We start from the raw sequence: 24,833 nt of genomic DNA on the forward strand, positions 1-24,833 counted from the left end.
TCCTTATAGAATGATCAGAAGCATCTGGGAATGGTGGAAGTGAAAAAAACCCTCACTGGGAAAGTTAGCTTAATGCGTGCCCTTCAGAGTGGCCCATTATCAACATTTCATAGTGGGTTTCTTTATTTTCAGGTCCCCAAGGTATGTGCCATAAATTATGACTTGAACTAAACAAGTCACACTTGGCTCCAAAATGAAATTTTCCTACCTCCACTTTCTAGTCCCCAAGGTGGGAAGAGGAAATCCTGGTCACAGCCAAAGAAGTCATATTTTTGGCTCTAACATACATTTTCCTGCTTCTCTAAAAGCCAAACTCTGCAATTGAGACTACAAGAGTCTTAAGTTAGTATTTTAAACTATATTTTAATTTTTACTTCCATAATCTGTCTCAAATTTAAGAAAAAAAATTTTTACTATCATAAAATTAATGTCATTGCCTTCTTTTTCCCACTCAGATCACTTTTGTAACTCAGACAGTGACCTTAACTCTTTAAAATATGAATTCAAATTCAAACGAAACAATAGAGAAAATAAGGCAGAAATAGATTGTTTCATTTCCATAAGATAAAATATTTCAGATGTTCATTTATAAACAATTCTACTTATTTTGCATGGTAGATTAAGTATTCATGTAAAAGAAAACTGTAAAGTCCTAATTTATGGTCCAGTAATTTGAAGTATTGTTTTAGGTTTGGAAGAACCATTTACGGAAATCATTTAATTCATCATCTCATTTTATAGAAAATAAACTGCAGACGGAGCCTGGGGTGACCTTGAGTGTGAGCAGAACCTGTGACTTGCTTCTGGCCAACAGAATATGGCAAGAGCAATGATGTAGTCACTCCCTTGATTAGACCATGTTTAAGGTAAAGGTGTGGAAGTTATTCCTCTTATGTTGTTATATGATTCCATCTTAGGAGACTGGAGCTAGACAGTATCTTGTCGGCCTTGAAGAAGTAAGCCTGACATTCTTTGAGAGGGCTTGCAAGGTGACCACACAACAAGGAATTCCAAGCAGCCTGCAGGGCATGAGAGCAGCTCTTGGCTGGATTAGTCCTACCACTATAAGCAACTGAATTCTCCCAAGATTGTAAATGAGCTTGGAAGAAGATCCCAAGATCCAGATGAGAAAGCAGCCCAGCTGGCACACTGATTGCCGTTTTGTGGAACCATAAGCAGAGGACCCAGCTAAGCCATGCCCACACTCCTGACCCATGGAAACTGTGACATAAGAAATGTGCGTTGTTTTAAGTCACTATGTTTGTGGTAATTTGTAACAGGGCAATAGAACACTAATACAAATAGGGCCACTATAATCAATATACCCTCTCTATTAACATAATCTACTATGTGTTAGATAGGGCGTAAAATACTACTGGAATTGAGTACTACCTTCGTAACACCTTTAATGGTTTGTGACTGCAACAACACACTGTACTGCCTTATGATGTTATACATGAATGTTTACTACTGCCCTACTCATCATCTAATAATGATCACTATCATTATCAAGGCTTAATTAAGGAGTCTAGGAATGAAGGGCTGCTTTTCTTTTTCTTAATGTCAAGTAAAATAAGCAACAAAACCAAATACTATTTTGATAACTTATTTAAAATATATTTAGTTTTGGGCTTCCCTGGCAGCTTGGTTGGTAAAGAATCCGCCTGCAATGCAGGAGACCTTGGTTCAATATCTGGATCAGGAAGATCCCTTGGAGAAGGTATAGGGTACCCACTTATTATTCCTGGGCTTCCCTAGTGGCTCAGATGGTAAAGAAGCCGCCTGCAGTACAGGAGATCTGGGTTCAATCCCTGTGTCCGGAAGATCTCCTGGAGGAGGGCATGGCAACCCATTCCAGTATTCTTGCCTGGAGAATCCCATGGACAGAGTGCCTGGTGGGTTACAGTCCATGGGGTTGCAAAGAGTTGGACACGACTGAGCGACTAAGCACATACAAATTTAGTTTTAATTAATTTTACTTTAATATATATCTGCTAGTTATAATAAATATATTTAAATATAAAAGTACATATTTAAGATTTAAACTAAATATATTAAAAAATAAACATTTGAAACAGGAGGAAAGAGGGCAGGGCACAACCTTTGCAAGAATGACATAGCCTGAGGGCCCAACATAAAATGATGATTAAAACCAACTATGTCCAAGATGGCAGACAAGTCAATTTCAACTAGACCATGATCCTTAGTATATGCTCACTGTAACACATCAGCAAGCTAAATGACATACCCAGAGGGGCCATGACAGTTCCAAGGCAGACCGTCAAAGACCAAAACGCGAGCAGTGGCCCAATTCCTGGAAATCTCCGTTTCTTCCCCTAAATGATTGGAATAATCCACCCATTCATTAGCCTACGAAATTATCCAGCTCATGAAAGCTAACCACACCACATTTCAAGGTCACAGTCACCCTCTGCAATGGCCCATACTCTGTCTGTGAAGTATTTCTCTCTGAATTAATCCACTTCTTACCTATCACTTTGTCTCTCACTGAATTCTTTCTGCAATGAGACATCAAGAACCTGAGATTCATCACATCCTGAAACCAGGTCTGTGAACTCACTTGGAAGACTGTGGGTCTTGGCCGGGTTCAAGTCCCAGCCACATGGATTAGAGTACCAAACTGGGTTTTAGTTTGGCTTGAGTCCCAGCTTTGTGGGTTCAAGTCCCAAGCAGGGTTTTGGATGGGATCGAGTCCTGGCACATGGGTTCAAGTCCCAGCCTGAGGTAAATGCTTTAATATCTAATCCTTAATTAAACTAATTTACTGAACACTCACTATATTCCAAGGCAATATTTAAGTGTGGAGACAAAGATAGTTAAGAAATTGTCCTTATCTTTGAGGAACACCATCAAACAGACTATAAATCATATTTATAAACACTAAAATATAATGGAGAAGGAAATGACTATCACTCCAGTATTCTTGCCTGGAGAATTCCATGGACAGAGGAGCTTGGTGGGCTACAGTCCATGGGGTTGCAAACAATCAGACACAACCGAGTGACTAACACACACAATATACACTATAATGAAGGCAGTGTAAATATGTGTTTTCAGTTCAGTTCAGAAGCTCAGCTGTGTCCTAAACTTTGCAACCCCATGGGCTGCAGCACACCAGCTTCCCTGTCCATCACCAACTCCTGGAGCTTGCTCAAACTCAATGTCCATCGAGTCAGTGAGGCCATCCAACATCTCATCCTTTGTCATCCCCTTCTTCTTCTGCCTTCAATCTTTCCCAGTATCAGGGTCTTTTTCCAGTGAGTCAGTTCTTCGCATAAGGTGGCCAAAGTACTGGAGTTTAAGCTTCAACATCAGTCCTTCCAATGAATATTCAGGACTGATTTCCTTGAGGACTGACTGGTTGGATCTCCTTACAGTCCAAAGGACTCTCAAGAGCCTTCTCCAACACCACAGTTCAAAAGCATCAATTCTTCAGTGCTCAGCTTTATGGTCCAACTTTCACATTCATACATGACCACTGGAAAAACCATAGCTTTAACTAGATGGACCTTTGTCCACAAAGTAATGTCTCTGCTGTTCATAACCCAGGGATTGAACCCAGGTATCCCATATTGCAGGCAGATTCTTTACCATCTGAGCCACCAGGGAAGTCCAAGTATATTGGAGTGGGTAGCCTCTCCCTTCTCCAGGGGAACTTCTCAACCCAGCAATCGAACTGGGGTTTCCTGCATTGCAGGTGGATTCTTTACCAGTTGAGCTACCAGGGAAGCCCTAAGTATGTGCTTTGCTGCTGCTGCTAAGTCGCTTCAGTCATGTCCAACTCTGTGCGACCCCATAGATGGCAGCCCACCACGCTGCCCCATCCCTGGGATTCTCCAGGCAAGAACACTGGAGTGGGTTGCCATTTCCTTCTCCAATGCATGAAAGTGAAAAGTGAAAGTGAAGTCACTCAGTTGTGTCCGACTCTTTGCGATCCCATGGACTGCAGCCTACCAGGCTCCTCCATGCACAGGATTTTCCAGGCAAGAGTACTGGAGTGGGGTGTGCTTTAGGAAGTATAAATAAAAAACACTGGTAAAACTTACTACGTAGGTAAATATAAAAGCCAGTATTATTGAACTTTTGTTTTGCAAGGTTTTAAAAGGAAAATACATAAAAGAATAATTATAAATTAAGCTAATGGCATACAATGTATAAAGGTGTAATCTATGTAACAAAAAAAAGGGAGAGACAGAGATTAAGATGTTACTTCTAACCCCTAGGGTAACAGTACGAAAGTAACTAAAAAATATATACAAAAGGAGAGAAGGGAATCAAAATACTACACAACAATAAAAAAAAATGCTAAACAAAAAGGAATTGAGGAACCAAAGGCACATAAGACAGGCAGAAAACAGTTAAATGGTAAAACTAAGCCCTTCCTTAAGAATGATTACTTTAACTGGATTAAATTCTCCAATGGAAAGGCAGAGATTGGCAGAATGAATTAAAAAACATAATCTAATAATATGATGATACAAGAGATTCATTTAGATATAAGGAAGATAGACCATCTTACAATATATATAAAAATTTACTCAAAATAGAGCAAATATTTAAATTTAAGAGCTAAAACTGTGAAACTCTGAAAAAAACATAAGGGGCAAAGCTGCATGACCATGGATTTGGCAACAGCTTACTAAATATGACACCAAAAGTACGGGCAAAAACAGCAAAACATAATGTGGACTCTATTAAAATTCCAAACTTTTGTATTTTTTATAACCTAACTGACTAATTGGGAAAGACCCTGATCCTGGGAAAGATTGAAGGCAGGAGAAGAAGGGGATGACAGGATATCTTATATCCTGCCTGCACTGCAGGCAGATTCTTTACTATCTGAGCCACCAGGGAAGCCATCAGTTCAGTTCAGTTCAGTTCAGTCACTCAGTTGTGTCTGACTCTTTGCGACCCCATGAATTGCAGCAAGCCAGGCCTCGCTATCTACCACCAAATCCCAGAGTTCACTCAAACTCATGTCCATCAAGTCGGTGATGCCATCCAGCCATCTCATCCTCTGTCATCCCCTTCTCCTCCTGCCCTCAATCCCTCCCAGCATCAGAGCCTTTTCCAATGAGTCAACTCTTCTCCAATGAGTCAACTCTTCGCATGAGGTAGCCAAAGTACTAGAGTTTCAGCTTTAGCATCATTCCTTCCAAAGAACACCCAGGGCTGATCTCCTTTAGAATGAACTGGTGGGATCTCCTTGCAGTCCAAGGGACTCGCAAGAGTCTTCTCCAACACCACACTTCAAAAGCATCAATTCTTCGGCACTCAGCTTTCTTCACAGTCCAACTCTCACATCCATACATGACCACAGGAAAAACCATAGCCTTGACTAGATGGACCTTTGTTGGCAAAGTAATGTCTCTGCTTTTGAATATACTATCTAGGTTGGTCATAACTTTTCTTCCAAGGAGTAAGTGTCTTATTTCATGGCTGCAGTCACCATCTGCTGTGATTTTGGAGCCCCAAAAGAGTCTGACACTGTTTCCACTGTTTCCCCATCTATTTCCCATGAAGTGATGGCACTAGATGCCATGATCTTTGTTTTCTGAATGCTGAGCTTTAAGCCAACTTTTTCACTCTCCTCTTTCACTTTCATCAAGAGACTTTTTAGTTCCTCTTCACTTTCTGCCATAAGGGTGGTTTCATCTGCATATCTGAGGTTATTGATATTTCTCCCGGCAATCTTGATTCCAGCTTGTGCTTCTTCCAGCCCAGCATTTCTCATGATGTACTCTGCATATAATTTAAATAAACAGGGTGACAATATACAGCCTTGATGTACTCCTTTTCCTATTTGGAACCAGTCTGTTGTTCCATGTCCAGTTCTAACTGTTGCTTTCTAACCTGCATATAGGTTTCTCAAGAGGCAGGTCAGGTGGTCTAGTATTCCCATCTCTTTCAGAATTTTCCACAGTTTATTGTGACCCACACAGTCAAAGGCTTTGGGAAGCCATAAACATGCTTTAATTATTACTATTATTTTTTTTAAAGGCCAAGACTCCATTTTGGAGTCCTTATTCTTAGCCCTTTACCACATGTAATGGAAAATATCCACACACCACCACCCCCAACCACTGTTGACTTAGGGCTTGGGCATGTGACATGCTTTAGGCAATGTGTTAGCTAATGTGACAGAGGCAGGTGTTTGATAATTGCTTAGAGAGTCAAGCTTGCCTCCTGCACCTCTGCCATTGCAATGATAACATGTTTTGGCTGGTCTGTTGGTTCACAAAGGATGAGATACAAGTACAGCAGAGCTGATCCAGCTGAACTCAACCTATGCTGGTCAAACCATAGCAAGGCAACTAAGCTCAGCTGAAACCATCTATTGCCCACCCCACCCTCATAGATGTTGACCCACAGTGAATGACTGGTGTTTCAAGCCACTGAATTTTAGAATTGTTTGTTAGGAAGAACTGACCCAGAAATACGGCATCAAGAAATACACTTTCCCTTACAAGTCTTTCCAGTAAAGACTTTTCCTCTTTATCTGTCCCTTGATCCTGCAGCTTAGACTATTCTTGGGTCCACCTACTTGCCCCCTTTAGGAACCACTAGGGAAACTCCTTTAGAATAACTTTCCTCCTCCCCGTGCAGACCTCACTGAAGCTTCTGTGATTTTGCTGTTTTATATAACTAGAGCCATTGGATTTCAGATAAGCACAAATGACAAGCAGGACCATGACTGAGGAATGTCAGAGTATGTCACCGGTATCTTTTTTTGTTTTTAAATGACAGACTGAGATGTTGCCTGGGAAGAACTTATCCTGAGGAAAGAAAGCATTAAAAAGCCCAAGACTGGTGCAATAAACAACACCCAGAATCACAGCTGTTGTGAGAGAAGATAGAGAAAATAGAAGGTAAATGTATTTTTTTTTAATTCACAAGTAAACACTATTTAATTTTAAGGATTTTTTCAAAGAATAACAAAATAAACAATTATATTCTCACTATATTTTCTTTCAGCTTGTTTTTTAGTAAAATAAACATTATAGGAAAAGCTAAAGTCTTGGGGACAGGAAAGTCCCTGATAACTAGTTAAGCTAGTTAGTAGTTAATATTAACTAGTTAATAAAGTCTCTGATAACTACCTCCAAAATCATTCCTTTCTCTTCTCATACATAATCACTATTATGAGTTTGATGTGAATCCTTTCAGGGCTTGTTACTTTGTGAGTGTGATATTTAATACAACGTAGTTATTAGCCATAAAGCTATCTCCTTTTCCAGCTCTCAAGGACTCATATATAGGTCCAAGAGTGAAAGATGATACAAGCAAAAGGTGAAACTGCTAGTTTCGGGGGAAAAAATTTATATTTAAGACATGGGAAGAACGTGTGGTAGAAAGTGTGGGATTCTCTCTGCTTAAACAAAGCAGCATCTGTACAGTAACATAATACTGTAAATATACTCAAGATAAAATGTTAAAACATTCAAAAAAGACAGTACCACTGCTAACAGCGGTGCCATCAACAGCACTTAGCTTCAGTGGAATGAGCATTCATGCCACTGAGGGTGAGGCCAACAGTTTTCTTGAGTAGAGTCTACTGTTTCATCATAGTACTAGTCAGAGACAGCCTTCACCATTTTAGAAAAGGAGCCTTAATGAACGGTCATCAAAACTCTCAGTACTAACACCTGTGGCTGGAGAAAGGCAAGGAAAGCCAACAAAGTTACTGAAGACTGAAAGGATTAAATATCCCTTGAGGACTTTCAGAAATATTGAGGAGAACCAGAGGTTAGGAGAGTATAGGAGCTAACTTGAGAAATATTAACATTGTTAATACTATGTAATTCCAAATGTCTAGTAAAATATTAACAATGAAAAAGATAATTACCGAGGGAAAGAATTCTTGCTTTAATATGAGATCCTAACAGGTTGCATCCTGAAAGGGATACAGATTATATACTCAATAGAGTCAGAAAATCTTAAGTCTTGGTCTCAGATTCCTAGCACCTTCAAATTCCTGTAGGAATAAAAAAAAATTCTTCCCAATAAAGATAATATCTCCCCAGGATTCAAATTATTACTACAAATAATTTTCAAAAATTTTTAGTGAACAATCAATGACAGTGAAACAAAACTCCTGTTTCTGGCCAAGGCAGAATAACTGTCTTAGGAATATTCCTCCCACTGTAAGTAACTGTAAATTGGACAAAATAAATAAAGCAACTGCTTTCAGCGGGGCAGACACAGAGCAGCGTAAGACTGTAATCTCAAAGACAAGGGAAATCCATTAGGTGAATTCCAGGACTCTCAGTGCTCCTCTGGGTATAATTTTTCAACAACAGCGCAGAACACAGAAGTGCAAGCAGAGTTCGGTGGTCCTGCTGAGCTGAAGTGGAAGACAGCAGAACTTGTAGCAGCAAAAATCACAATCTGCAGGGCAAGACATGGCACTGGAGAGAAGATCGAGAAAGGGCCCGAGAATTCCCTGGGGGGTTCTCTGTCAGTCTGTGGCTCAGAGTTTGATAAAACACAGATTGCTGGGCTCTATCTCCAGAGTTTCTGATTCAGGAGGACTGGATGGAACCTGCAAATATGTATTTCTATTACTTGATACTGATGATGCTGATGACACAGGTAGTATTGATGCTCCTGATCCAGGCCTATACTTTGAAAATCATTCTTTTTGAGTAAAAGACTGTGCAGGTTAAAAATAAACCCACATCTACTAAACCTTTCTCACTCATTCTGAGTCACTAGAGCATTAACATAGAATGTCTGAGGATACAAGAAAAATGTATAGTTAACTTTACACAAAACGAACAACTTCTGTGATAAATACAACTTCTAAGGCTTTGATGGCCTACCTGAAGATCTTTCACATTTGGAAAAGGAATTCCTATTGTTACGACAGCACGGGCATTATCATCTGAGAAATCCAGACCCTCACTCACTTTACCACGACAAACTGCCACCAGGAGGGCTCCATCTTAAGCAACAGAAAATCAACATTTTTAAAAGCATAATCAAGATTCCCAGAAAATGTCTTATTCTTGTCATTTTGAAAAGATCTGATTATTAACTATAATATCAAATTTTAAAGACTCAAAATTAAAAACTACTATAAGATAAAGTTTTTAAAGTTCAATGTCTTCAAATAAAACAAAATTACATTTTGACACAACATGGTAGGATCAGTTTACAAACTGTGTATCTCCCAGTTAAACTATATAGAAAAACCATGTCAGAGTAATAACTTGCACGTGAACTAAGCAATTGTGAATCAACTGTTTTATCTTTAAAATATTGAAACTGAGATCACTACCTTTACCACCAGAATGTAAGTTATCAGAAGGATTTAAAGGACTCTGTATCATATTAGATCAATATTATACTGAAAAGTATTTAAAACATACACACACAGAATACTCTGTGCATAATCTTATCATACACGGATATTGACAATTATGTTATAGCATCTTTGTGATGTTGCACTGTTCATAAGTTATTATTATTAGCCCTTTCTGTGAAATGTTTTATGGGCATTTTCTAACTTTGAAATTTAGCCTTCAGTTATGTTTACCTTATACAATTAAATATAAGCATAAAGTATATTTTTGCATAAAAATGTAACCTCCTTCCGCTAGTAAGGAAGATATTAATGCATACTCTACCATCTTCTTTGATAAAACATTTTAGGTAGTGTAAGGAAGTTTATAGGATAATACCTGAAGGCATCCCATTTCTTAAAACTGAACCGGCATCTTCAAGTGAAAGTACTCACAGGAGAACAATTCCAAACAGAAGAATTTCTTTAACTTAATTTTCTTTTCACTCAGGATTATAGAAATAATTTTTGGAAAAAAAGGCAATACAAATACAATTATAACAGCACCAACTTCTCACTTTATGGTAAAAAAATTTTTCACTGACTATCAAATAATTTCCAATTACCTTTTTCTCCTTTGTACTTGACTGCATCATAGTACACCTGCAGTAATTCATCAAAATCAATTTTTTCTCCTCCCTGTGGTTCTACAACGACTGTCTTCACCAACTCCAGATTATGCCATAAGCCAGTAGAGAGCCAACGTTCTTTTAACTTTTCTAATAACTGAAAAGGGGAAAGAAAACATTGAGTTACTTGTGTGTCCAACTGAACAAACTTACATTTATCTGTTTAAAGACAATCTGATTACAATGTGACTATGGCAAGAGTATTAACATTTCTGTGTTTTAGTCTAGAAAATGAGGAAAACAATTATACATCATAGAGCTGTGACTGGGTAATTCATTAACCAATTTAGAAAGCTTTGAATGAGGCCCTGCACACAGTAAGAGCTTCATGGATGTTAGCTGCTATGGCCATTGTTACCATTATTATTACTTCTAACATTACTGCTGCTACTGCTGCTATGTCTATCATTGCTATCTTGGGGATTTCAGAATCAGGAAAAAAATTACTTCGAACTTCATAAATTTTAAGTTATATCAAAATCTAAGGTAAAATTCTTAATATCCTTAATTAAATGAAGATTTTTAAAGATCATTTTACATAGTACATAGGCAGCCATGCTGCTTGAATATTTGATCATCACTGATAAACTGAATTGAGTAAATATGTAAACAGAACCTCAGGCAGCCAACAAGTACAAAACATAAAAGCACAAATGGAACATTTACAAAAACAACCGTGTGACAGATTACAAAAGGATTTTCAACAAGTTTCAAAGAATATCAGATTAACCACCTATTCTAACAATAATACAAACTTAGATTAAAAGTCAATAACATAAAATTACTGACAAAAAACCAAACATACAAGCTCAACACTAAGGATTATATTCTTAAGGAGCATATGGGTTATATGCCAATTATATTTCAATAAAGCTGCAAAAAGAAAATAAATAACAACAAAAGAGAACATAAGAGAAGAAATCAACAGAATTCATGACATCTTTAGATCTGAATGACTAAAAAACGCACCCACAATCCAAAACATGTGGTATGGAATAAAGGTAATAAGAAGGCAGAAGTTAGTAAAGATAAGAATTGAAATAAATTAAAAAAAAAAGTGGTAGAGATTATTATGACTTAAGTTGAACTGTTTTATTTGTTTTATGCAAAGAGTTCTATGTAATATGGGCCAATTATTACAATATAGGCAGTGAGTGAAGTAAAGGTTCTCAGTCATGTCTAACTCTTTGTGACCCCATGGACTGTAGCCTATCAGGCTCCTCCATCCATGGGATTTTCCAGGCAAGAGTACTGGATTAGGTTGCCACTTCCTTCTCTAGGGGATCTTCCCAACCCAGGGATTGAACCTGGATCTCCCACATTGTAGGCAGATGCTTTACCGTCTGAGCTACCAGGGAAGTCACAATATAGGCAAGCATCAAGAAATTACTTCAAACCCTCCAGAGAACAAAAACTAATTTTTATTAGATGATTTAATTCCTCAGAATTTTAACATATCTATTTTTGGAAATAATAATAAGACAACAAAACAAATTTTAAAAAAAATCACTGCTATGGTCTAAATGTTTGTATACCTCCCAAATCATATGTTGAAATCCTAATCTCTAAAGATAAAGGTATCCAGAAGTGGGGTCTTTAAAAGTGATTTGGTCATGAGCATGGAGCTTTCACAAATGGGATAGTGCTCTTATTTTTGAGATGTCACAGAGTTCCTTTGCCCCTTCTACCACGAGAGCATAGCAAGAGAGAACTGGCTCCCCACAGGAAGAGGGTCCTCACCCAACCATGCTGGCACCTTAATCTTGGACTTCCAGCCTCCAGGGCTATGAGAAATATGATTCCATCGTTCATAAGCTACCAGGTCTGGAGTATTTTATTCCAACAACCAGAACACACTAAGAAAATCACTAATTGGTAAAACAATTCATTGCATATTATACATTGATCAGGGTATTCTGATCAGTAAGAATAAAAACTTCCCATAACAACATGTTAATGGGTAAAAACAACAGGGATATCATTAATTTTAAAAACTTCTTTACTTTGGCTATTAGAATTTACTTTTTGAATATACACCTTCTGAATCAAAGTTTCTCACCATGCAAATTCTTAGTCTCTTCTAGCTGCTGTAATTCAGTTAGAAGAGCATAAGAATACCCCAAGGATGTAAAACCAGATGAAATGTATCACGAATCTGTATAATTATTGATTCTTAATAGAATTAAATTCAATGGTGCTATACTGTTTTCTGAAAACACAAATAATATTTAACCTTTGATTCCTTGAATCCAAGAGAATAACAACTCCAGTGTTTTGAACATTCAAAATCTGGAGAAACACACAGCATTTTACTGACTGACTTCACTTTCACTTTACTTAAGGAAGACCATTAAGTTGATGATTCCAAAATATATTCCATTTTAATAGATTAACACCTCTTTATGAAGAAAAATCTCAGAAATAAAAAGGAAATTGGATCAAAGTAGAAATTTCCCTCCAAAATCCAGCAGGGATTTTTCCTCCATTATGCAGAACAGAATTCAGAATATCAAAGAGTTATAAATGATTTAGAAATATTTACCACCAAGTCCAGCCACTGGATATAATGGGTTTCCCTGGTAGCTCAGTGGGAAACAATCTGCCTGCCAGTGCAGAAGACGCAGGTGTGATCCCTGAATCGGAAGGATCCCCTCAAGGAGGAAATGGTAACCCACTCCAGCATTCTTGCCTGAAAATGTTCTAAAATTGGTGAACTTTGTAAACATAATAAAACTTATTGAAATATGCACTTCAGCTGAGTAAACTGTAAGGTGTGCAAAGTATATCACAGTAAAGATATTTTAGTAAAACAATGATAAATAGGATGCTTCGAAACCACTAAAAGCACGAACGGAGGACAAAAAAAAACGTCAATAGAATAAGATAAACAAGAGAGGAAAAGAGGTAAAAGAAAGCACAGAATAAGATGGTAGAAAATAAGTCCAAATATGGCAAAGAAAGAAAACACAAATTTAATTCATTTATGAAAAATGAGACAATCCATTGGTTTAGAAGAAGAGAGGGGAGAAGGGAAGTAGTGGGGAGAGGAAAAAGAAAATCCACTATATGTTGTTTATCAACAGAAATACTTAAATTAAACCACAAAGAAATCTTAAAAATGAAGACATGGAAAAAGATATCTGAGGTGTATATTTACCAAAATAAATCAGCTGTATCACAGACATAAAAAAGTAGACTTCTAAATAAAAAGCTTTAAAAGAAACATAGATATACAATATATCCATATATATATAAAGTACATCTGCCAAAAAAGATACAGCACTCATGAATCTTTATGTACTTAAGACATAGTCTGACAATATGGAAAGGAAAACAACTAGCAAGAAACACAATGATAAATACTATTAACACTATAGTCCCTAAATATACAGAGGACTTCAGCACATCTCTCTAAGATATCTACAGATGAATTAGATGAAATTAATATGAATATAGATTGAAACTTATAAGAATAATCAACTTTACCCTAATGTATGTAGGAAACTTGGTGCTGAAAGGAAAATAATAATTCTTTTAAATGTAAAACAATATACATAAATCCACAAAGGACATATTAATAAATTTTAAAAATCTGGAATCATATACAGATTCCCTGGAAACAGATATTAACAGAAGAGTCATTCATTTCAAAACAAAATAAATTTATCTACATAAAAATTTGAAAAAGCTTCCATAAAGTTCTAGGCTCAGGAGGAAAACAAAATGGAAAAAAATTACTTAGAAACAATGTAATTTTTCTAGGTCTCCAACCAGCTTGTCATTTTCTACAAAATGTCAATAGAAATGTGATTTAAACAGCAGAACATAAAAATAAATAAGACTAGAAAGGTCTTAAAAATATTTATTGGGAGTCTCCAGTGGTTAAGAATCTGGCTTCCATCCCTAGTCTGGGAACTAAGACCTCACATGTCACAGGGCAACTAAGTCTGTGTGCCACAACTTAAGACCCAGTGCAGCCAAAAGCATATACCAAGGGTAATGTGTGAACTGTGCTATAGAAATACAATAAGTATATAATAAGTAAGAAAAATAAATGAACTTCTGTCATGGGTTTAAAAAAGCAAAATGGTGAAAATGATATCCAATATCATATTTTTTAAAAACTCAAAAACAAAAAGCAAACCTGACATACTGCTTAGGAATATATATGCACTGTGGAATACATATATGTGTGGTGTGTATGTATGCATGTTAGTCACTCGGCCATGTCCAGTTCTTTGTGATCCCAAGGAATGCAACCCACCAGGCTCCTCTGTCAAGAATACTGGAGTGGGTTAGCATTCCTTTCTCCAGGGGATCTTTCTGACCCAGGGATTGAACCTGGGTCTCCTGCATTGCAGGCAGATTCTTTACTGCCTGAGCTACCAGGGAAGCCCATATTATGTGGTAAAATCATTTTAAGAAAATTAAAATTGTAAACTTTAGGACAATTATTAACCCTGAGGGGATGAACAAAGTGATGGGAATGTAAAGCAGCATCCAGTTAGCAGTAACATTTAGTTCTTTAGTGATAGTTTTGATATTTTCATATTTTCATATTTTATTAATATGCTTCATAACTCATATATGTATTACACATGATCTTTTTTAGTGCTGAAGGTATACTTTATTTATCAGTTTACTTTTAAATATTAATTAATTTGGCTGCACCAGGTCTTAGTTGCAACATGCAGGATCTTCAGTCTTCATTGTGGCAGGTGGGATCTTTAGTTGGACATGCAAACTCTTAGTTGCACAGTGGGATCTAGTTCCCTGACCAAGGATGGAATTTGGGGCTTCAGCATTGGGAGTGTGCAGTCTTAGCCACTGGACCACCAGGGAAGTCCCGCATATGACTTTATATAAGTATGAAATATGTATATCTTGTTAATGTTTTTATTAACATCAGGACAGTGGGGACAGAGGATTAAGAAAAGAAAACAACAGCAAAAATATTAATCCCTACAATGTGCCAGAAACATCAGAAATCTAAGAATAAAGCAGAGAAAATTATAGAAAAAGTACTTGCCTTCATGGCATTTATAATGAGAGAACATTACACATCTAAAGATGGATAATAAATATAGCCTGAAACTCCAAAATCTGTATGTATTTAAAGCCCTGACTGCCCTGCTATATGAATATTTATATATTCAATGCCCTAATAAAATTCGCCAGTTAGATATCTCAAGGCACCTGAAACATTTCATAAAAGATAAAAATGTATACTATTCCAGTGTTTATTATCAACAAATGCTGTCATGATTCACCAGAATTTGGGGCAGAACTTTAGCCTTTGTCTCCCCTCGCTGCTAAGCATGGTGCAATTGGAAGAAAACTTTCAACTCCAAACTTCTCCCCAATAAGGGAGTTAAAACAAGACTGAATGTGCAGACTTTTAGGGGGTGCTGCCCAGGGGACTGGTTTCTGTCTTGCCTAAATCTATGCACTGTCAGGTTGGGGGTCGCTAAGTACAAAGACAAAGGTTTAGAATAATCTGCACTCACTTACCATAGTCTCTTCCCCTGGTTCAGTGCTTGACTACTGTGATAAAATCCCCACCTCCCAGTTTCTCTCTGAGAAGTTACTGGACCAAGGAAAAATTTTATGGAGAAAGGGAGGCGGGCCGATCCCATAGGATCAAATCCGCATTCGTATGGGCTTGTTTTTTCTGAGTATACATTTAACTGGGGAAGTCAGAATGCAATAGTGACAAGTAGTGTGGTTAGTGTGAGGTTAGTTAGAAGAGCTATTATTAGGTTTATTATTCTTTTTCGGATTAGACCGAAACTAACTGATTGGAAGTCAGTTGTACTGATTAATACTAAAAGAATATGATCCTCATCAATAGATAGAAACATAGAGGAAAAGTCATACTACGTCTACGAAATGTCAGTATCAGGCAGCGGCTTCAAAGCCAAAGTGGTGGCTAGAGGTAAAGTGAAATTTTAGTTGGTGGAAAAAGCAGACAATTAGGAAAGTAGATCCGATAATTACATGGAGGCCGTGGAATCCTGTGGCTACGAAAAAGGTTGAGCCGTAGACGCCATCTGAGATAGTAAAAGGTGCTTCATAATATTCTGAGGCTTGCAGAAGTGTGAAGTACACACCTAGGGCGATGGTGATAAATAGGGCCTGTAGCATGTGATTGCGGTTTCCTTCTATGAGGCTATGGTGGGCTCAAGTGATTGAAACTCCTGAGGCTAGGAGGACGGAAGTGTTGAGTAATGGGACTTCTAGGGGATTGAGTGGGTGAATGCCTGTTGGAGGCCAGCAGCCGCCTAGTTCGGGTGTGGGGGCAAGACTTGAGTGATAGAATGCTCAGAAGAATCCGGTAAAGAATAAGACTTCTGAAATAATAAATAGAATTATTCCGTAGCGAAGGCCTTTTTGGACGGTCGGGGTATGGTGGCCTTGAAATGTACTCTCTCGGATAACGTCTCATCATCATTGGTATATTGTTAATATATTTGTTGTTAGGCCAAGCATTAATAGGGTCGTTGAGTTGAAGTGAAATCATATAATTAAACCAGATGTTATTAAGAGGGCGGATAGTGCTCCTGTGAGGGGTCAGGGGCTTGGGTTTACTATGTGATAAGCATGGGTTTGGTGTGTCATTATGTGTTATCATGCAAATATAGGCTGACTAAGAGGGTAAATATGTAAGCTTGAATTATAGCCACTGCGAACTCAAGGATTGTTAGTAGAATTAGGATAATGAACGTAATAAAGGCTGTTGCGGTGCTAATGTTTATTAGTGCTAGGGTGGCTCCTCCGATTAAGTGAATTAATAGGTGTCCTGCTGTGATATTGGCTGTTAGTCGTACAGCAAGGGCTATTGGTTGGATAAAAAGGCTAATAGTCTCAATAATTACTAGCATTGGAATTAGTGGGGTTGGTGTTCCTTGTGGTAAGAAATGGGCAAGTGATGCTTTAGTTTTGTTACGGAAGCCTGTAATTACAGCTCCTGCTCATAGAGGAATGGCCATGCCCAAGTTCATTGATAGTTGTGTGGTTGGTGTAAATGAGTGGGGTAATAGGCCTAGTAGGTTTGTTGATCCAATAAATAGAATTAAGGATATTAGTATTAATGTTCATGTTTGTCCTTTGGTATTGTGGATACTTATTATTTGTTTTGATACAAGTTGGAGTATTCATTGTTGCAGAGAGATGAGGTGGTTGTTGACTAGTCGGTTTGATGTAGGAAACAGCAAGCTGGGGAATAAGACGATTAGGGTGACAAGGGGAAGGCCTAGAATTATAGGGGTAATGAAAGAGGCAAATAGATTTTCGTTCATTTTGTTTCTCAGGGGGTGTTTTGTTTTGGTGTTCCTATTGATGTTAATTCTGGGTTGTGGTAGAAGTTATGTTTTGAAATTTTTATTTGGAAAATAATGAAAAGGACTAGAAATATTGATAGGATTATTGTGAGTCATGTTGATGTATCTAGTTGTGGCATGTCGTCAAGGAGAGTTGATATGCTCTCGATCTTTAACTTAAAAGGTTAAATTTTCCAATGTGCAGGCAGAGAGCTGCCTGAGAGACTGGTTTCTGGGTCACATATCTCAGAGTACTGACAAGATCTAGTATGCTCTAGATGCCAAAGGGCCACTGAGAACAAAAGAGAGCTGAGTAGCTTGCTGCCACACTACAGGACTAGCAGAAAGAGGCCAATACAGCTTGTTGGCCTCTACCCTGGATGAGAGAAGAGACGAGTGGAGGATATACAACATCCCAAATTTTGTTGGGGGCTAGTTTGGAGGGACTAGTTTCTGTCTTGCTCACCTCAGAGAGCTGATGTGACCTGGTTTGCAGCAGCTTCAGAGAATCTGTAGTTTCACAGATAAAAAGAAAAAAAATCAGAGGGAACAAAAAAATTATGAGTCCTTGGAAAAAAAAAAAAAAAAGGAAACTGAAAAATCCTTCTAATCAGGAATCTACACACACAAGTTAAGAGAAGGAACACCCACAGAAAAGGTTTGAGAGGCCTCCAGAATCTACAAGTGAGTGAATTGGTGAAGATCTTTCCCTGTATAGAACCAGCCCATAAAAGACTGGGAGAGGTGGCTATTGTTTTAAATGGGTAGATACAAACCCAAAGTAACATGGAACATGAAGAAACAGGAGGAAATGACCCAATCAAAGGAACAAAATAAATTCCAGAAAATCAACCGTAAAGAATGGAGGTATATGAATTACCTGGTGAAGAATTTAGAGTAACCATCATAAAGATGCTCAACAAGCGCAGGGAAATGATACATGAATAAATTGAGAATTTCAAAAACAAAAAACAGAAAATATAAAACAGAGCAAAACAGAAATTTTGGAGCTGAAGAATACAGTAACTGACATAAAAAAGTTCACCAGAGGGATTCAACAGTAGACATAGTCAATCAAAATAAAGAATCAGTGAACTAAAACACAGGTTATTTAAATGATCTAGTCAGACAAATAAAAAGAAAAGAGAATGGAATAGAGTCAAGAAAGCCTGGGGGATTTATAAGACACCCTCAAACAGACAAATATACACAGAAGGCAAAAAAAAAAGAGAGAGAGAAAGGTACAAAGTTTATTTAAAGAATTAGTAGCCAGAAACTTCTCATATCTGGTAGGGGAGAATGGATATCCAGGTTCAAGAAGCCAAGACACCAAAAAGGGTGAATCCAAAGAAGGTTACACTGAGATATATTATAAACAGATTGTCAAAAAATCAAAGACAGACAGAATTTTGAAAGTAGCAAGAGCAAAACAAAAAGGGAATGGGATAATATATTCAAAGTGCTGAAAGAAAAAACTGGCCCTCGAAAATGCAGAAAGAATGGGAAGAGGAGGACGATAAGGGGAGGTGAGGGGGAGAAGGAGGAGGAGAGAGAAACTTTCCCAGAATTACAAAAGTTGGGGGAGTTCATCACCATGAGATTCCTTACAAGAAATACTAAGGGGGAGTCCTTCTGTTGAAATAAAAAAGATGCTGGAAAATAAAACAAAGCCATAAAAAGTGGGCTTTAAGTAAAAAATTGTTAGAGACAAAGAATATTATATATTGAAAAGACATCAATTCATGAAGATATAAACATACAAATATGTAAGAACAGAGCCCCAAAACACATAAAAAACAGAACAGATAGAAACAAATAGTTCTGCTATAATAGTAACAAACTTCAATATTCCAATGTCAGTAATGAACAAAACAACCAGATAAAAATTCAACAAGGAAAAGAGAACTTGAAAAATACCATAAACTAATTAGAGCTAACAGACATATACAGAACACTCCATCTAACAAAGCAAAATACACATTTGTCTCAGTTGTGTGTAAAACATCCTCTAGGATAGATCACAGCTTAGGCCACAATACAAAGCAAATTTCAAAAGGATTCAGTGTTTTTTCTGACTACAGTGAGATGGAAATAGAAATCAATAACAGAAGGAAAACTGAAAAATTCACACAAAAATGAAAATTAAACAATATACCTTCTAAAAATTCAAGTACAGTTGATTTACAACATTATGTTGTTTTCTTGTGTAGAGAATAGGGATTCAATATTTTTGCAGATTATATTCCATTATGAGTTATTATAAGATAATTGCTATAATTTCCTGTGCTATACAATATAAACAGCACACTTTTAAGCAATCATTGGATAAAATCAGAAATTACAAGGAAAATTAGAAAATACCTTTGGACATATCAAAACAAAAATACAAATATATTATAACTTACAAGACAGTGAAACTGTGCTATGAAAGATATTTTAGCTGTAAATGCAAACATTAAAAGACCTCAAATTAATACCTAACTGCATTTTACAGTAGAGCAAATTAAGCCAAAAGTTAGAAGAAAAAATTAAGATTAGAACAGAAATAAATGAAATAGAGAACAGAAAAAAAAATAGAGGAATGAACGTTGGTTCTTTGAAGATCAACAAAATTGAGAAATCTTTAGCAGTCTAGACTAAAAAAAAAAAAAAACACTCAAATTACTCAAACCACACAAGAAAGTGGAGACATTACCACCAACTTTATAGAAATAAAAAGGATCATAATACTATGAACAATTGTATGCTACCAAATTGAATAATAATCAGAACATAATGAACAAATTCCTATAAATACACAATCTCAAAAAACTGAATCATGAATAGAAAATCTGAGTTGACTTATAACAAGTAAGGAGTTTGAATCAGTAATCGAAAACCTTCCAGAACAAACAAAATCCCTAGATCAGGTGGTTTCACTGATGAATTCCATCAAATATTAAAGAATTAATATCAATCCTTTTCACACTCTTCCAAGAGAATGAAAAAGAGAGAACATTTCCTGACCCAATCTAGAGGCCAGCCTTACCCTGATACAAAAGGCAAACAAAGACACTACAGGCAGGAAATAAACTATAGACCAATATTCCTTACAAATATCAATGCAAAAACTTCAGCCTATACTAGCAGACAAAGTTCAGCAACATACCAAAAGAATTATACCTTGTGACGTATTTTACATCATGTAAAATCACGATGTAAAATGATCATTTTTTTCCTTCATTCTATTAATGGGTATTATATTAATTGATTGTCACATGTTGAACAATGCTTGCATTCAGGAGTAAATCCCAATTTGTCATGGATATTAGATTGGAGATGATAGGAAAGAGAGAAGAAGGCTAACAGACACCCCCTGATTAGTCCAAATATTTAGTCCAGATTACCTGATTAGTCCAAGTATAAACTGCAGTACCTTTCACTCATTAAGGCAACAATGGAAAAGGGCCAAGACTGGGAGGAAAGATTACAAATAGATGCTCAGACTGACATATTGAGGAAGCAATGTGTGATGTTGTGATTTATAAAAAATATAAATACATATATATATTTGGATTTGTCCCTGTTCTTGGCACATAGCTTCTAAAACTCTTGTAATTTCCTGAGCAATAAGAACTATTAGGGGCATCTTTGGTTCTCAGTTTCTGAAATAGCTCCAGAGTCATATATAAAGGTTAGAAGATTTACTCATAGCAAGTCCCTTCAACCACACCTGATGTTTGGACAGTCCCCAGGCAACCTGAGTACAATGGCTGGTTGCCAGCAGAACTGCAATATTGTGATTTACAAGAAAAATACACATTTGGTCATTCAGATAACATATATATATATATATATATATATATATTTGGTCTTCATCTACCATTCCTGGCTCAGCTCCCCAAATCCTTGGAATTTCCCAAGTGTTAAGAATGATAAAGATGTCTTGTGTTATGTTAATGAGGTTACTTTTGAAAAGTAGCCCAGGATGGGGTTAGTTATCTATGGAGCCCATCACTTCAGTCCCCCTCCCTCTGCTGTTGGGACCTTGTGCTGCGTATTGCCCCATCTGGCTACTGACTGATATCCTTTCAGTTCAGTTCCGTTCAGTTCAGTCACTCAGACGTGTCCGACTCTTTGCGACCCCATGAATCGCAGCACTCCAGGCCTCCCTGTCCATCACCATCTCCCGGAGTTCACTCAGACTCACGTCCATCGAGTCCGTGATGCCATCCAGCCATCTCATCTTCGGCTGTCCCCTTCTCCTCCTGCCCCCAATCCCTCCCAGCATCAGAGTCTTTTCCAGTGAGTGAACTCTTCGCATGAGGTGGCCAAAGTACTGGAGTTCCAGCTTTAGCATCATTCCTTCCAAAGAAATCCCAGGGCTGATCTCCTTCAGAATGGACTGGTTGGATCTCCTTGCAGTCCAAGGGACTCTTAAGAGTCTTCTCCAACACCACAGTTCAAAAGCATCAATTCTTCGGCACTCAGCCTTCTTCACAGTCCAACTCTCACATCCATACATGACCACTGGAAAAACCATAGCCTTGACTAGACGGACCTTAGTCGGCAAAGTAATGTCTCTGCTTTTGAATATACTATCTAGGTTGGTCATAACTTTTCTTCCAAGGAGTAAGCGTCTTTGAAAGGATATCATTTTAACAGTATGAAAAGGCAAAATGATATCCTTTAATATCCTTTTATAATAAATTGGTAATCCAGTGAGTAAATGGGTTTTCCTGAATTCTGTGGACTGCTCTGCTGCTGCTGCTGCTAAGTCACTTCAGTCGTGTCCGACTCTGTGTGACCCCATAGACAGCAGCCCACCAGGCTCCCTGGGATTCTCCAGGCAAGAGTACTGGAGTGGGTTGCCATTGCCTTCTCTCTAGCAAATTATTAACCCCAAAGAGTGGGTAGTGGGAACCTCTGATTTATAGCCAGTCTGTCAAAAGTACAGGTAGAAATCTGGGCATGTGACTAGTGAAGGATGTGGAGGGTGGTCTTGTGGTTTTGAGTCGTTTATCTGTGGAGTCTGATTCTATCTCTGGGTGCACAGTGTCAGAACTGAATTGAATTCAATCTTGATTCCAGATTGTGCTTCTTCCAGCCCAGCGTTTCTCATGATGTACTCTGCATAGAAGTTAAATAAGCAGGGTGACAATATACAGCCTTGACATACTCCTTTTCCTATTTGGAACCAGTCTGTTGTTCCATGTCCAGTTCTAACTGTTGCTTCCTAACCTGCATATAGGTTTCTCAAGAGGCAGGTCAGATGGTCTGCTATTCCCACCTCTTTCAGAATTTTCCACAGTTTATTGTGACCCACACAGTCAAAGGCTTTGGCATAGTCAACATGTACACCTGTGGTGGATTCATGTCAATGTATGGCAAAACCAATACAGAATTGTAAAGTAAAAAAAAAAATATATATATATATATATATGTATAAGAATTCATAGGCTAGAAAATTCTCATCATTAAAAAATAAAAACTATAAGAAAAAATGAAAAAAAAAAAAGCAGAAATAGATGTTTTTCTGGAACTCTATATGCAGAGTACATCATGAGAAACACTGGGCTGGATGAAGCACAAGCTGGAATCAAAAGATTGCCAGGAGAAATATCAATAACCTCAGATATGCAGATGACACCACCCTTTTGACAGAAAGTGAAGAAGAACTAAAGAGCCTCTTGATGAAAGTGAAAGAGGAGAGTGAAAAAGTCGGCTTAAAGCTCAACATTCAGAAAACTAAGATCATGGCATCTGGTCCCATCACTTCATGGGAAATAGATGGGGAAACAGTAGCTGACTTTATTTTTGGGGGCTCCAAAATCATTGCAGATGGTGACTGCAGCCGTGACATTAAAAGATGCTTACTCCTTGGAAGGAAAGCTATGATGAACCTAGACAGCATATTAAAAAGCAGAGACATTACTTTGCCAACAAAGGTCCATCTAGTCAAGGCTATGGTTTTTCCATGGATGTGAGAGTTGGACTGTGAAGAAAGCTGAGCACTAAAGAATCAATGCTCTTTAACTGTGGTGTTGGAGAAGAGTCTTGAGAGTCCCTTTTACTGCAAGGAGATCCAACCAGTCCATCCCAAAGGAGGTCAGTCCTGAGTGTTTCCTGGAAGGACTGATGCTGAAGCTGAAACTCCAATACTTTGGCCACCTGATCCAAAGACCTGACTCATTTGAAAAGACCCTGATGCTAAGAAAGATTGAAGGTGGGAAGAGAAGGGGACGACAAAGGATGAGATGGTTGGATGGCATCACTGACTCAAATGACATGAGTTTGGGTAAACTCCGGGAGTTGGTGATGGACAGGGAGGCCTGGTGTACTGCAGTCCATGGGGTCGCAAAGAGTCAGACACAACTGAGTGCCTGAACTGAACTGAACTGAACTGAAATGTAAGTCAATGTTTCTCTGAGTTCTGTGAACCACTCTAGTAAATTAATCAAACTGTGAACCACTCTAGTGAATTGATCAAACTTGAGAAGGGAGCTGTGGGAATCTTCAATTTATAGTCGGTCAGTCAGACACACAGATAACCTGGACATGAGATTGCTATCTAAAGTGGGAACCGTCTTGTGGGATGGAGCCCTTAACCTCTGGTATCTGACGCTCTGTTTTAGATAGATACTGTAATAACTGAGTTAAGCTGTAGGACTCTCAGCTGGCGTCACACAATTGTTTAATGCATGGAAACCCATATATCAAGTGTCAGAAGTGAAGCTGTGTTGTAGTAGATTATTAATCATAGAGGAGACACAGAAGAGGTGTTTTTTTCTCTTGAGTGTGGTACTTACAGGAAAGTCAGAACTGAACTATAAATTAGGAAACCAAGACAAACAGACATAACAAGAAGAATGAATACAGATGAGACTGATCAGCAGCAGAGGACAAATAAAGAAAAGAGTGCAGCAAGACAATCTTACTCACTCTCTATCGCACTGCACATCCAATCCATCAGCAATTCCTACCACCACTGCTGTCAAATATTGTCTAGACTCCAAACACTGCTACCATAGTGGTCCATGTCACTACCATCTCTCACATGAGTTATTAGCGCTGACTCTTATACAGTCACCATGCTTCTTATGCTCTCTAGAGTCTGCTTCCATACAGCAGCCAGCACAATCCTTTTAAAATTAAGTCTAAAGCCTCCAATGGCTTCCTACCATATCAGAATAAAATCCAATCCCTACTGTGGCTTGATTTTACCACAGCTACTTCTCTGGCTTGAGATTCACCTGAGAGGTGACACCTCTTACCTCTCTCCTACTCTGCTTCAACCAGGGTAGGCTTCCTGTCGATCAAACAAGGCAAAGAATCTGCTTGTAATGCAGGAGACCTGGGTTTGATTCCTGGGTTAGAAGATCCCAGAAGGGAAAGAAGGAAACAGCAACCCACTCCAGTATTTTGCCTGGAAAATTTCACAGAGGAGACTGGCAGGCTAGTGGGGTCGCAAATAGTTGGACATGACTGAGTGATGCACACACACACACACACACACACACACACACACACACACACACACAC

At 37.9% G+C, this 24,833-nt stretch overlaps 1 protein-coding gene across 1 annotated transcript in view; it reads right to left on the reverse strand.

Annotated features, from left to right (window-relative positions):
* The window catches only part of BRIP1 (BRCA1 interacting helicase 1), a 188,195-nt gene that overhangs the window by 48,797 nt on the left and 114,565 nt on the right, over positions 1 to 24,833 (reverse strand). Inside the window, 2 exon segments of the mRNA XM_040244471.1 lie at positions 8,844 to 8,965; positions 9,931 to 10,090. Coding sequence (XP_040100405.1) covers positions 8,844 to 8,965; positions 9,931 to 10,090 — 282 coding nt within the window.

This window comes from Oryx dammah, unplaced genomic scaffold (genome assembly GCF_014754425.2).
Source record: "Oryx dammah isolate SB20612 unplaced genomic scaffold, SCBI_Odam_1.1 HiC_scaffold_8, whole genome shotgun sequence".
Classification (NCBI taxonomy): domain Eukaryota; kingdom Metazoa; phylum Chordata; class Mammalia; order Artiodactyla; family Bovidae; genus Oryx; species Oryx dammah.